Below are 14,944 nucleotides of genomic sequence, written 5' to 3'. Positions count from 1 at the left end.
GAGGTATATTAAATATAGAGGAGGCCAAGGAGATGCTGCGAGGGCTGGAGCAGCTCCGCTCTGGAGCCAGGCTGAGAGAGCTGGGCTGGGGCAGCCTGGAGAAGAGAAGGCTCCTGAAGGGGAGACCTGAGAGCAGCTCCAGTGCCTAAAGGGGCTGCAGGAAACCTGGAGAGGGGCTTGGGACAAGGGATGTAGGGACAGGCCAAGGGGAATGGCTTTAACCTGCCAGAGGGGAGACTGAGATGAGCTCTTAGGCAGAAGCTCTTCCCTGTGAGGGTGCTGAGGCGCTGGCACAGGGTGCCCAGAGAAGCTGTGGCTGCCCCATCCCTGGCAGTGTTCAAGGGCAGGTTGGACACAGGGGCTTGGAGCAAGCTGCTCTAGCGGAAGGGGTCCCTGCCTGTGGCAGGGGTTGGGACTGGAGGAGCTTTAAGTTCCCTTCCAACACAAACCAGTCTGGGATGCTATGGTACTAACTAATCTGGGCACAGGGATGTTACTGGTCATAAATCATCACTAATAAAGCCCAGTATTTGCCTTTTCTCTTGGGGCAAAATGACAGTCTGGTGTAGTAGATGGGAAGCAGATGGCCAGCCTTGCTCAAGGTGCAGCTTTGCCTTTTGCTGTCAACAGCTGGAAACAGGGTTTTGCTGATGTTTCTCAATACCTTGCAGCTACAGGGCTCCTGTGTTGTCTTCTGTAGGCTATGGCACATCCTTTTGCTATCCCAGCCGTGGGTGAAAGCACCAAGCAAAGGAAGCATGGGACAGGGTCTGTGCTGCCACCGCTGGGAGGTTTGATGTGGAGGTGGCAGACCATAGGTGACTTTGTTCAAGTGCTCACACTCCTGCCCATGAGCAGGAGCCTGCAATCCTGCCTGCAGACACCAGGGCAGTGCCATAGGGACCAGCAGGAGAAGATTCCTAAGGGCAGTTGCAGGACAAAATGAAGCACCAATACCCTGGTGACCATGTCTCACCACCCCCAGTGTTCCTGGTAATTCTGCCCCTAAATTGCCTACACAACCCAAACAATGTCTCTGTCCTTCCCATTCAAACACCAAGGGCAAAGCAGAAGCAAATTCATGGCGTGGAGATGTTGGTGCATCCCTGCAGAGAGCCAGGTCAGCCACCACAGATCTGGTCCAGAACGATCCAGAAGGCAGAAGTGGGAACCCACCCTTCTGCACTGCATGGGCAAGAAGGCAGCAGTCCTCTTGGGAAGGTGGTAGCAGTGGTACGGAGAGGAGAAACCCTTCCAGTGGTCCCTCTGGGGAAGAGCAGAGCCATGAGGTGCTCGAGGTCCATTCCTATGGGACAGCGCTGGCATTGTGCCCTCTGGTCCATATCTACTCAGAGGTGTGTAGGCAGCATGTTTACCAATGGAAACATATTAGTATGACACTAATACCCAGCATAAGGATAAAATCAAATTGCACTGAAGACACAGTAAGCTGTTTTGTTAACTGAAGTATGCGCATGATTCAATTTGAATGGAAATGATCAGCCACAACTGTCTGTGTTAAATAGTCATTTTCCTTGACACTCTTTTCAGTGGTATCCCTAAAAGAGAATGACATCTTTTGGTGCATTTTCAATGGGTCTTTCCTGTTCTTTTTTCTTCGAATATCTCGCATGGTCATAGAAATATATGATGATGATAGAAGCAATGTTCAGAAAAATGATGAGCAGCATGATCCAGTATGAATATCCATATGTGTGCTCCGATCCCACATGTGTCTGCAGAAAAGCAAAGCATCCTTGGGCCAATTTGACGGACAAGATGCTTTCTTCTATGCTCACAGGGAAAAGTATCATGGCCATAAGTGTGAAGATTCCTAGAAAACATAAATACAAATGTTAGAGGTGAAGCTGTAGTAATACTTATGTAGCTACTTGTAAACAGTCAACTTGAATTGGTTAGAATACCTGGAGTAGGACAAAGATTAATCTAGAGTTTTCCATTAGTAAAATAGGAGGGCATTTAAAGAACGTTTGTCCCACGTAATATTAGCTGCTGGGTGTTTTCACAATGGCAACTATAATTTCTGCTAAAATGAATGGGTTCTTATTGACTGTTCTTAGATAAGGCCATTCAATGCAATTGTTTTGCACTGAATTTAGTGCTGAGGAGTACAATGTATTCACCCCTTGGGTGATTTCCAGAATGCCTATTTGATACAAGCCCAAATCTGTGGAGTGCGTATTATCACAACTGGATAAACCCTGAGCAGCCTGGTCTGCATGCAGGGATGGCCCAGCTTGGCTCAAGAGCTTAAACTTAGAGACCTCATGTTATTTCCAACCCAAATTATTCAGTGACACTGTGAGGAGCCAAAATGAGATGCAACTGCTCTAGTGGAAGGCGTCCCTGCCCGTGGCAGGGGGTTGGAACTGGATAAGCTTTAAGGTCCTTTCCAGCACAAAACAGTCTGGGATTCTATGTCCTGGATCTACTTCCTATAACCTTCTGAATATCCCATGTGGCCATAGAAATATATGATGATGATAAAAGTTTGGTTACTTTGATGTTTAGCTAAATAATGCTTTCCAATATCTACTTTCATAGTGCAGGCATAATCTCTGACCATTGGTGAGAAGATGTGTATTCCTTCCCCTCCAGGTTCACTCTCCTGCACATGTTCATGCTGAAACAGGTTCAGGGTTTTTATTCAGGAGGACACTGGACTTTCATGCCATCTGGCAGGAGAATTAGGAGCCTTCAAGATACACTCACACATCAAATGATGCATGAATTCTTATAAAGATGGGCCCAGGGCAAAATAGGCTTCCAGGTCATAGCACTTATAGGGCAGTAAAAAGTAACCACAGTCCTCAGTCAACGCATTTGGGGGTTTACTTTCTCACTAATATTTACTTTGGCGTGCCCATGCTCCTTTCATTTCAGATCAAAGCTTGCAGGTTCAGGCTGTGTAATGGGTGCTGGGCTTGGCAAACGAGAAACTTGCTCATCTGCTTGTGTCAAAAGTTGACTGATTGTTAAACTTGGGCTTTTTCACACCATTTTCACTGTGTTCAAGGCATCCACAGCTGTTCCAGCATCTACCTTTGAATGCTGTGTTAGCCATGGTTGGAGAGAAAGGGCTGGGTTTCACACCCCCACTTGCACTTGCTGTCATGAAGACTACATTTATTTGTATGATTCCCTTTCACCAAGGTGTGGTTTTGGCAAAGGCAGCTCACAGAGTGTGGCCGAAGCACAGGATGCTGCTCCAAGGAGAGCAAGCTCCAGCTCCACCAGTGAAGTATCTTCAGTCCTGACTAGCTTTTGAAGGATAGGATATTCACACTGAAGTACTCTGTAATCGGACGTCTCCGAAGAAAGTTTTCCTAGCGTGAACCTATTATAAGAGGAACACAAAATCTGCTTGATTCAAATTGAGTGTGAGAGCTGGAGTCATTACCATAGCAAGGTGAAGAGGGTAGGAAGGCGAATTGGGAGCATTCCTGGGTGAATGGGGGGTTACACCTCCAGGGGCCTGTTTGATAGGGTTCACATCTCCAATAGCTCTGTGTCTCTACCTTTTATTTTCTCTGCTTAGGGAGTGTTAAAGCTGATTTTGATCTGTGAAAGTGCTATATTAGAGAAGGAAAGAAATTTTACGATGACTCAGTCCTCCTAACTACCAAATCCCTGTGTTAATGCTGCTGCAGATGTGTTTGACTCAACACGTGTCAGAAACGAAGCTAAAGTCCACCCTGTGGATTAGACCTTAGAGGCTCGATTTGATACGTAGGTAACCCAGTAACAAACATGCTACAAATACCATAAAATAATGACGTAAAGTCTTAAAGAGGTTACAGACTGCAGTGTAATCTCATCTAGTGCATACTTTTCTTTTACAGTTTCATTATGTATTTGTTGTCTTATTCTTCTCAACGTGCATCATGCATTAAATGATGCTGTACCTGTTTGGGGCTTTTTCATTTCCATTTTTGCTGCTGGTGAACCCTGATTCCTACTGATTGATGGTGCCACTTCAAGTAAATAATACTGTTTTACTGGTACTTCAAAGACAGTTTCCAGGTATCCCAGCAGAGGCAGTTAAAAAACAAACCCACCTAAACTAAATACTTTTCCAAGTGCTTCCTTTCACACATAGAATCATAGAATAGTTAGGGTTGGAAAGGACCTTAAAATCATCAAGTTGCAACCCCTCTGTATTTAATAATCTTGGAACTGATAACTGTTCAATATTCATCCATATGGTGGGCAGAAAGTGGTCACCATGGGATGCGTTACTCACCACATAAGGAATTCCAGGTATAGACTCCAATAGGTCCCAGAAAGGTCTGGTAGGGATTACTGACAGCGTTAGTGCAGGTAAATCCAGAGCTCAGGAGGGAACTCAGTAAACTGAGGACCAGGATCACAATAATAGCTGTGATCATGCTTTTTGCACTGGTGCTGCTCAGGTTATCTGCAACTGAAATACAATGGATTAGCACTGATAATCTGCCTTCCAGCACAGTCTGGTGGGCTCAGAAGAACTGATGGCTTACTGACATGGCTGTAATTAAAAGCTAATAGCAGCTGATCTGTAGAGATCGGGATGTAGAAGGAACAGTAGGTTTGGACATAGCACTTGAACCCAAATCCATAATGGGATGAAGGTACATTAGGATGAAATAAGTGCATGGCTGAACATCTTGCAGGCACGCACAAACTTCCTGAGCACTGGTTGGGTAGGAAACTCCTATTCTGTAATACTCCTGTAAACCTTTCCTCTTGACATGGCCAGACAGAAATCTTACACTTAAATCAGGTCAGAAAACCAGGTATTCCTCTGCCCATAGCTCCTGAGATGCCTGGTAACTTGTACAGGTGCCTTTCTAAAACTTGGCTCCAATTGCAGATTATTTCCTTCTAACATAGCAGCAGTCCCCCTCATATGGAATAAACCTGACAAGGGGAACAGCTTCTAAAAGTCCAGTAAAGCCTTTAGCCTGAATTTGTAGGACAAATGTAACTAAGCATGGTCAAAGCCAGGTTGGATGGGGCTTGGAGCAACTTGGCCTAATGGAAGGTGTCCCTGCCTATGACAGGACGTTGGAACTGGATGAGCTTTCAGGTCCCTTCCAACCCAAACCATTCCAGGATTCTGTGCTTTATGGGCAGGTGAGGCATGGTGGAGCTGATGTTTGTATCCTGATTAGATACGTGTGTCTCCACGTCCTGCAGAAAAAGAATAGGTGCAGGCGGTATTTGCTTCATTCTTTTGAAAGCGAGGAGCAGCTCCTGCTTTGTTTTCACTGGGAGGACTGGGTGCACAGAGCACTGTGGGTCCCAAGGGGCTGGTGGCCCTGGGCTTGGCAATGGGTGTATGTGGGCTCAGCCCTGCCCTTGGGTTCCAACTCTCAAGACTGAGGCCACGTGTCCAGGAGCTGAGCATCCTGGCACCTCTCCTTTAGCTAACTACAGTTAATACACATAGATTATTGCATGCTATAGTTTCTGTAGCTATAGGTGTGGATGGCTATGTGTATATATATATATACATATATATATATATAGGCACATAGTCAATCCCTCCAGGATTGTAATCAGTTTATTGTTTTTGCCTAAATCCTTGTAGGTATTTGATATGATGCTGCTAAGTGAGTGCAATATACTCAAATTGTAATTGCAGTACAGCTGCTTTGAAATATATTATTCTCCTTTTAATTTAAAGCTTGAAAAGGCAGCTATAACGTGCCTGTGGCTGCCTTACCCTGTAACAAGTATGACAACGTTTTCAAGCTCTATTCAAATGGGTGTTGTGATAGACAGCCATCCATAGGAAAACTTCTTTTCTCTGTAGCTTTTATTACAAAGCCATTACTTCAAAGTATTCAGTTAGAGCATAAACTGGAGAAATCATGGCAAGAAAAATAGTGAAAGCCCCATAAAAAGAAAATAATAACAAAAGGAGCTACTGGAAATAAATGGAGAGCTTCTCTCTCATTTGTATAATATTGCTGGTAGAAGTTGATTTTTGTTTGAGGAAAATGGCAGGTAAGGATGTGTTATGGAAATCAGTTGTAAATTTAAGCCATTGTCCTAGGAGAATAGGAAAAACAGGCATTCAGGAGACATCACTCAATTAAATGGAAGGGAGAACGATGCTCGTTGCAGCATGCACTTATACTTAAGCAGCTTTACTGCTTGGGCATTGCCTAGCTCAAGAAATAAATCTAGAGCTGAATCAGACAGGTTTGTGTAATTTCCCTCTGGCAGCCTCACTTATTCTGTTCACTCAGAACATCTCCACAATTGCCTGGCTGTACCTACTGCACCCCCTGACTGAGCTTGTCTATCTCTGACCATGATCTGCAGTTCAGGGGAGGTTATTCGGGCAGACTCTGGCTGTAAGCACACCTGCAACAGCACAAGAGTAAAGGTTTAACAGAAATGCTGTTTTCCTAAACAAAGGAGTCTGTGCAAACTGAAGGATTCCACGGTAGCTGATCTATTGAATGGGATTCGTAGTAGCCCACAGCTGGATAACCTCTGTATCGCTATAAAACAACCTAATTCCACAATGAAAGCAGAAGGTTTTGCTTTTGCCAAGGTCTCCCCTTAATTTTCCGATTCTTCCTTACTGTTTATTGCCTTTTCATCTTTAGCTCTTGGATGGATGGATAGAATTTTGCAGACTTTTACTGAACTGATTGTGATTGATGTCCAGTTGCCAGCCTGGAAGCGTATTCTAAGCAGTGCTGCTCTGGCACCTTTTAGGAGGTCTACAATCACTTATGATACACAATGAATTGTTCATTTAGAAACAAAGCCAAACCTCCCAAAACCAAACAAAACCGCCCAAAGTAGAGCTCAGCTTTCTACTTTCCAGGAGCTTCCACAGCACATCTGGAAACCAATGACAACAATAATGAAGTCCCAGCGATTTCCAAGCATTTTTCATGTATTTTAAAAGCTAAATGAACAGATTCCTCTCTGCTATAGCAAATCTCAAGGACTTCCTCGAGTGTTGTTGGTCTCGCTGGTTGCCAACACGTGGATGAATGCTGATGTTACAGCGCTCTCTGGGTGTGCCTCTTCCTGCAGCTTGCTCACAATGTTTGCGTGTTTGACTTGTAAACAAGCAAAGCTTAGGCTCTTTTACAGACTATGACATTCATAGGTGGGTCCTTTCTAAGATAAATCACTAAAGCAGCTAATGAAGACTCTAAGGATTTAGGTTATTTAACAACTTTTACATTCTGCCAGCTCATTCTGCTCATCCCCAGAGCTTCTGAAGCAGTCGCTTTGATTTATTGCTCTATTATGATCATTCATGGCAGTCTGTTAGGAGGCTACCCTGAGTAGGCATCTCATGACTGTACACTTGCAGAAGCCTTGTTCCTTTGTTTTTCTTTCATCTTTACACTCAGGTATGTCCTTTAATGTTGTGATTTCCAAAAGAATAAGCTATGGTCTTTGTAAAGACTATGTGTTGATAATCTCCTTTTGTATGGCCACTAATAAAAGCTAACCAGGGCTATTGCTAACACGTAATCTATATCCCCAAGCCATCATGTTTTATTTACTCTTTCATGATTCCCATTCTCCTATTCTCACTCCCAAATACGACAAAGCCATTTGAGCAGCACCAAAACTTCCACTCTCTTAGGAGGTCGTGATTATTTGAGTTTAAAAACTAGTATGTATGCAGTGCTATGAAGTATTTTTCCTATTTCAAGAATGTACAGAATCATACTTAATTTGTGGCAATCATGCATTGTATAAAGCCTAAGAATTAATGTTAAATCAGTTCATTTCACCTTGGATATATGCCCAACTCAACTAGTGAGGGATGTGGGCAAATCCGTATTTAGATTATTCGTAAAGCATGACTTTCATTTAGCAGCTGTTCAAAGCAACCAGTGACTCCTGAAGCTCACTTGTTGTGTTCATGCCTAAATGGATATGTGAGAACTGAGATCATGTTTTATAAATGATAAGCACAAAAGCCTAAATTTAGTGGGGGAAAAACCACGACGATCACCACCAAGATTTGGGTTGACCAGAGAAGCTGTGGCTGCCCCATCCCTGGCAGTGTTCAAGGCCAGGTTGGACACAGGGGCTTGGAGCAAGCTGCTCTAGTGGAAGGTATCCCTGCCTGTGACAGGGGTTGGAGCTGGATGAGCTTTAAGGTCCCTTCCAATGCAAAACATTCTGTGATTCTATAAGATGCACATAGATCGTACATAAACCTGAAATCCTTTCCTGATGTAAGTGGTCTGTGACTGCTTGTCATTAATTGCAATTAAAATCTACCTGATGGTAGCTCCCACGCCCTGGGTTTGAGCTATCCTAGCTGCTGTGCAAGCAAAGGGAAGGCGCATGCCCCAGATACCTGCCACACTCCATTCTTGCCCTGCAATCAGCTCTCCTGGTTTCACAGGAGCCCTGTTAAAACCAACACAAGTCTGCCCACATGGTGCAAGATCTGGGGCTTGAGCCAACTGCCATGGGGAGATATAACCTTATATAAACTATTTTTATAGATGCATATTGACCTTTCTAAAAATGACTTTGATTATTCCGATCTGATTGCAAATAATCTGGTTTGACCTGTGATTTCGCATTTGTTCTATAATGAACTTAATACATGCTGTATGTTTTGCTATCAACGCTGATGTGCTCATGTTTTTCATAACAACATAACTGTTAGCATTGGAACTGGCTTGCATGGTTCAGCTTTGCTACTGTGGGAATGTGGGTTCCTGTTTGTACACATACGCTTTCTGTACTAAACTGAGTTGGAAAAGAGCTTGGAGATAGGAACCATCCATAGATCTGCTGTGCTCTACCTTGGGGACTTCTCTGTGGTGGGACATCTTGCAGCAGCCTACAAGAAAAGAACATTTCTTATAGTACACGTCGTGTTTTGAAACGGTTTGACCTTCTCTTCTAAACTTTCATTAGGCTTCTTCTGAATGGCTTTTTGCACTTTCACATGTGCGTATCAGCGTTATTACTTTGCGCTTGGTCAGGCAGGAAGATAAATCCTTGATCCTTGCAACAGCTTTCGGGCTTACCTGCCTTTGGGCTTTGTGACTGCTTGTCTTCACATAAGTAGGGCTACTTGTGCATAGAGGTAAGTAAATCTTTGCTGAACTGAGTGAAACCAGTACTGAGCCTGTGATTTGTACTTGGTATGAGTAATTTCTTGTTTCTGTTTCACTTTGCTTCTTGTACTAGATTTTTCATGCTCATCCTAACTTTCATCACAGAATCCCCGCCTGGTCTGTGTTGGAAGGGACCTTAAAGCTCACCCAGTTCCAACCCCTGCCATGGGCAGGGACCCCTTCCACTAGAGCAGCTTGCTCCAAGCCCCTGTGTCCAGCCTGGCCTTGAACACTGCCAGGGATGGGGCACTTTCTAGGTAAAGCCCTTTCTGCTCTTCCCATTATTTTTAACTTTGTTTTATTCCCGTATAATACTCCTATATCTCTCTTCACTTATCTCTCCATTCTTCCATCCTCCTTAATTATTTGACCACTTTTATTCATTTTCTTCTATAACAATTCTACCATTGAGGATCAACACCAAGAACCGAAGATGCACAAAAAGTAAGGTCTGTTGCCCATCAACATAAGATAGAGTTTCATTTGAATCTACTGGACGGTTGCTGAAATGTTCTAATAACCTTGTTTCCAAATCTCGTCTCAGTCACGGTAACAAGGACTGAATACCACACATTGAGTGGGGGAAGAAAGGCCTTATAAAAGATGACAAGCTCTGTTGTAATCCAGTCTAACCTAAGAAAAAGAGACAGGAGCAAGCATACCTTTTGAAAATACTAACCAAATGGTTAAGTTTGATAATGTAGCTTAAAACTGGAATGAGATGCTCTTGAAGGAATATTGTGATTAACGCGTACGCCCAGCACATGTATGAGCACTCTATCTCTGTAAATTATTGTTTTACATGTTCTTTTCCCTCAGCAACCTCATAGAACCTTCTATAAAAATGATGCTAATTTGATAGTAGGTGGCAAAGTGCTTTAAATCAAACAATTTAACATAGTGAAATCTTAAAAAGCAATGGAAGGTGAAGTACATTTGTAATCCTTTAATAACCCGGTGAGTGTTGCTTTTCTCTTCATCACTGACAGCTTCTGAAAATTCCAGTCAATTTTACATGAAGTTCTTATTTCGTCTTTTTCCCTTGTTTCGAGATCACAGGTAGTCTGAAGAATTGCTATTGGCAAGAATGCAGCAGCATTTCTTTGTTTTCAGGGGCCTTGTTTTATACCACTTGAATGCCCATCAGACACAGCTACTCTTGCTCTCACTTAAAGCATTATAGCTACAGATCCACACAAGAATGAGCTGTGGTTTCTACATCTGCCACCTGCATGAGCAAGAAGCCACCATCCATTTCCAGGTGCACCACCACTCACCTTTGAACGTCTTCGATGAAAGCTGAAGTCCTGCATCGACAGACTGTGCACAGGTACCGCTAAAAAGTCCATAGGTGAGGCTTACGGTGGTGCTGGAGTTGGTGCCCAAAAAGCGAACCTCGCTACTCATCCAGTGCTGGCTCGCCAACACAACGCAAATCACCACGAAGGAGCAAAGGCAGGTGAAAAAAGCAGAGCCAAACATGGCTGTTTTTGTCCTGGATGGCATTTTGGCAGAGCTTTCCCACCAGATCAGGGTGTTTTACTCTCTTTAGTCCTCCTTAGCATGAGGTTGCTTCCTCTTCCTCGCTATCAGTGCTCTGCTCTCTGTGCTGGCACGGAGCTACCCCGGTGAACTTTAATCGAACAGCAGTGGTCATAAAAATGTAAAACCATTGAACTTTGGTCTGGAGAAAAGGTGTTGCCATAGTTACAACAAATCCAGCCTGGCAAAGGCCGGGAGGGATCGTCGGCAGAGGATTTATGGCTGTCCTGCCAAACCATGGCTTTTCAGATCGTGGATCTGGAGACACAGCTAGAGCTTGACCTCGGTAGGTTCCAGCTCTCCTTCTTGCTTCCTGCAAGGGTCTTTACACCCTAAAAGGATTTTCTGGCCTGTTCTCACTTTTTCTCCTGAAAATAGGCTGGAAATAATCATTCCTACATCTATATCACATCTGTATCTGATGGGTTATGGGAAAGAGCGATAAATGTTCCTTCTCTGTTCAAATTCCCATCTTAACAGCTGTCTCCTTTATGGTCTCTGTTACGTTCTTTATATTGGGAAAACACTATGTAGCTCTTGGCTTTTTTGGGGGGATAAGGAGGTGCTATTTACCGTCAATAGATTATTTTCTAAAAAAGATTTATAATTCTTTATTAAATTCCACATATTTTTACCAATAATTCCTTACTTTGTTTGACCTGTTTTTTTTTGACCGGGAGGAATAAAATGCCCTGAATAGGGATTCATTTCAATGAAGCAGTGGATACATAAAAGGAGCAATACTGATAAAAATCTATTCTGGACTGAAGGAAGAGAATATATTCTTATTTTCTGCCCAAATTGACCTATACAAAGACAAAAGGCAGTGACAATAGGATATCAGACAGAACACGCATTGCTTACTATTAAGGCAGAAGCCAAATGACACGAATTTAGGTAAATTAGGCACTCAGGACCCCATTCGGTGTGGGTGGAATCTGAAGCATAAATTAATAATCTGTCATCAGGGTAAAGTAACAGAGATTCCACACGCTTTTATTTCCATTAATCAGATGTCATTTTTCCATGTTATATTGAACCCATGCATCTGCATCCAGAGGTTTTTTAATCAACCTTTAGAAAGCAGTCTGGTTTAATTGTGCTGCCAAATAAACCTGTTGAGCTGTATTCCTGAAATTTGCCTGGTTTGCACTGGAAAGACATTGGGAGATTGAGGTTTTATGAATCTGAAATGACAATCATAGAATCATGGACTGGTTTGTGTTGGAAGGGACCTTAAAGCTCATCCAGCTCCAACCCCTGCCATGGGCAGGGACACCTTCCACTAGAGCAGCTTGCTCCAAGCCCCATCCAACCTTGCCCACTCTGTAATACAGTGTTATCATACTGCAAGTCTACTAGTATGATTTCTTGATTCAAAACTTTAAAGCAGTAATCACATTTGAAATCAATCGATTTTATTTATGGTCTTTTATATGGTGTGGTTTTGTGTATTTTTTGTTTTTTTTTTTTCCAATTAAATTGGACTTTAATGATATTTTTGATGTCATTGCTTCAAAAATTATACATTTTATGCATAAATGATTTATATGCTTCATATCTGTAATAAACATATATAACACGGTGGAAATCTGTCAATATATGATTTAACCACTGAAAAGCAAAGGGAAGCTTTTCAGCCCTTCTAAAGAAAGAAGAAGCAAGAGACCTGCCTCTCATTTTCTGTCCTGTCCTTCAGTTAAATTTTAACCATAGTAATGTGTGTGAGCATTATTAGACTGGGTTTATTAATCCAATAATTCCATTCACTGTTTAGTTGCACACAAAGAGCACAGTCCAAGTATTTATAGTCCATGGATATAAATTAATAAACCGAAGTAAAACCTGCTATCAATCAATCAGCCCTGTGCCATCAGTTGTGCCACTTGTCCCCATGAAATACATTTAAAAATAGATAGATTTAAGAATTAAATGTTTAAAAATATATATATTTAAGATGTTTTACCTGTTACTAACTTTGAAGGAGTAAGTTTTCAGCTGCTGCTTAGTGGTCCTGCTTTGGCAGAGTTGAGAGAACCCAGTTTAAATGAACTGAGTACCCAGACCTTTTAAACCACTAAATAACAGACCAAGGGCTGTAGTGGACAGCCTGTAGTTCCTTTCTAAGCAATCTTTTTCAATTATACTCAGTTTTCAGTGATTCAGCTCAAATTTTTTGTGTCTCAAACCAGAAACTCGGGAGTTACTCTACAAATAAAACCATGATTTGCCTTTTTCTTCCCTGTCGCCTTGAAGTTAATCCAGTCTCTGCTGATGGTGTGATTTTGATTCCTTGTGTCTTTTTCTCACAGCCACCTAAAGAAACATCGTATAATTTGTCATGAAAATTGTGGCTTGACATGACAGACCTTATCACTTGAGAGAACAGAGAAGAGATTGGGTTCCTTCCTTGATGAGCACCTTACCAACTCTGCCCCTGCTAATACAGACTCAGCCCTGCACAACAGTCAGAGAGAACAATCAGAGTAATTTATTATGGATCAGATGGACAGCAGAGAGATTTGGAATCCTTTGCTATATAAAGTTACATATCTCCCTGTGTGTTTAAAGGCAGAGTAAGGGAGCATTTCTCTTCTGTTTATATACAAGTTAGTTTGCTTTAAGCAACCCAATATGTAAAAACATAAAATGAGAGCATTTAATTGCAAACTTTTCATATACATTTATTTGTCTACATTATGAACACATTCTTACGTGTGAAAAAAACATCACATAGTGAGCTTTGCCTACAGCTTCTGATGGATGCAGCCTCCTAAAGGATGCCATCTCCTAAAGGATGCCATCTGATGGATGCCACCTCCCAAGGGTTGCCATCTTCTGTCTGCAGCAGACAGGGTCCAAGGGTTTGTTTGCAGGAAAAGCACACCTGACCGAAGCTTTCACATCCTTTTTAGTTTCCATTTTCCATGTCTAATTGCAGAGGAGCTCAGGGTCTGAGATGGAAAGATCCTTGAGCTGCACTTGGCCCCAAAAGGAGTCAATAACTCTACCCGCAAGGCAGATGTATGAGCAGCACTGTGGGATCAGGCCATGCACGACTAGCATTGCCTCTGTGCCTTTTAAGATAGATAAATTGTAATTGAAACAAATTGTTATAAATGTACTATGGAATACTAAGAAGGAGATTGATTTCTTTTTTTTCCCCTCTGGGTAGCTTTGCAGACAGCATTCTGAGAGGTGGCAGAAATAGGGATTTATTTGGGACTGGGTGAGGGGAATGGGATAAAGCATCATGAACTTTATGTAGCTGGGGATGAAAAATGTGAAGCTCAACTGAACTGCAAAACTATTGCAAGAGCTGTTTGGGAAACTGAGAGGGATGTGATCACAGTGATGTTTGTGTACCGGTACCCAGTGCTGCTGGGGGGTGGATTTGTACTGTTCCATCTTCTGCTTTCATTCTTCTCCTTCAGAGCAGCACCACTGAAAGGAAAACCAAATACGTTTTCAATGTTGCTTGGATTCCTTCCCAGAAAATGACTGAACCTTCTCAGCTGAGAACTCGGTCGCTAGGTAGTTATTGATTCCTGGTAGCTCTTACTCTGGTTGGTATTGGAATGACAGCCGGAATATTGTGCTGCCCCTCCAAAATAGCATCCTCACCTGAGCAGCCAGTGGGAACACAGGCTGCTGCTTTTCACCTTGAAAGGTAAAAAAGGTGGAAGATCCCAAAGCCACCACACTGGTATCAATGCAAGCACAGTGAGCGACACACTGCTGTAAAGCTGCAAGAGCATTCCTCCCTCCTACCATCTGAGTACTTCAGCTGGTGCCTTGAGGCACGACCTGTGCCATTCCAGAATATATTTACAATACAACTGTGTTCTGTACTCAGATACCTGAAGAGCTCATGGCCAATTTTGCCTGGTCTTGGTAGAGGAGGAAAAGCCATGTTCAGAATCTCCTTCACTTGCCCTAATGGGAATGGCAAGTGGAAGAGATGCAGGGGCAGCCCTTGAAATAGCCTTTACCCAAAGGTTTTGAGATTGAGAAATTAGCCAGCATTAAGTCTTGATAAGAAATTAATTCTTCCATTGGAACATTTACCTTCTAGAACTTCCTATCCAACACATACAAGGCAGAGGAAGGAGAGTCATACCTCAGCAATACACTGACTTCTCATTCCCCCTGTTCCTCTCCATTTCCAGACTGTAAAATACCTGGGGCTTTACACAGAACAACATGGGCCATGCTGGTAAATGGGTTTTTGAAGGAAGTCTGAAGGTGTTTTCCATTTTCCATGTGCCTCCAGT

The 14,944-nt window shown here is 42.7% G+C and overlaps 1 protein-coding gene across 1 annotated transcript; it reads right to left on the bottom strand.

Moving 5' to 3' along the window:
- Nucleotides 1-1,484: 1,484 nt before the first annotated feature.
- On the bottom strand, nucleotides 1,485-10,734 carry CLRN3 (clarin 3). The gene is made up of 3 exons (XM_062635242.1): nucleotides 10,406-10,734; nucleotides 4,265-4,444; nucleotides 1,485-1,834 (listed from the first exon to the last, which is right to left on the bottom strand). The coding sequence occupies exons 1-3, from the start codon at nucleotides 10,632-10,634 to the stop codon at nucleotides 1,560-1,562; spliced, it is 684 nt and encodes a 227-aa protein (XP_062491226.1). The 5' UTR covers nucleotides 10,635-10,734; the 3' UTR covers nucleotides 1,485-1,559.
- Between the last annotated feature and the right edge of the window lie 4,210 nt (nucleotides 10,735-14,944).

Source organism: Pezoporus occidentalis, unplaced genomic scaffold, assembly GCF_034315485.1.
Source record: "Pezoporus occidentalis ecotype Australia unplaced genomic scaffold, CSIRO_AGI_Poc_V1 ctg45, whole genome shotgun sequence".
NCBI classification, from domain to species: Eukaryota; Metazoa; Chordata; class Aves; order Psittaciformes; family Psittacidae; genus Pezoporus; species Pezoporus occidentalis.
Note: the sequence above shows the minus strand (reverse complement) of the source record. Positions and strands in the feature narration are given on the sequence as shown.

Coding starts and splice junctions, on each gene's coding strand:
- CLRN3 (XM_062635242.1), bottom strand. CDS start 10,634: ATGCCATCCAGGACAAAAACAGCCATGTTTGGCTCTGCTTTTTTCACC. Junction 4,445..10,405: donor TTCATCGAAGACGTTCAAAG/GTGAGTGGTGGT, acceptor ATTGTATTTCAG/TTGCAGATAACCTGAGCAGC. Junction 1,835..4,264: donor TACCTGGAATTCCTTATGTG/GTGAGTAACGCA, acceptor TATGTTTTCTAG/GAATCTTCACACTTATGGCC.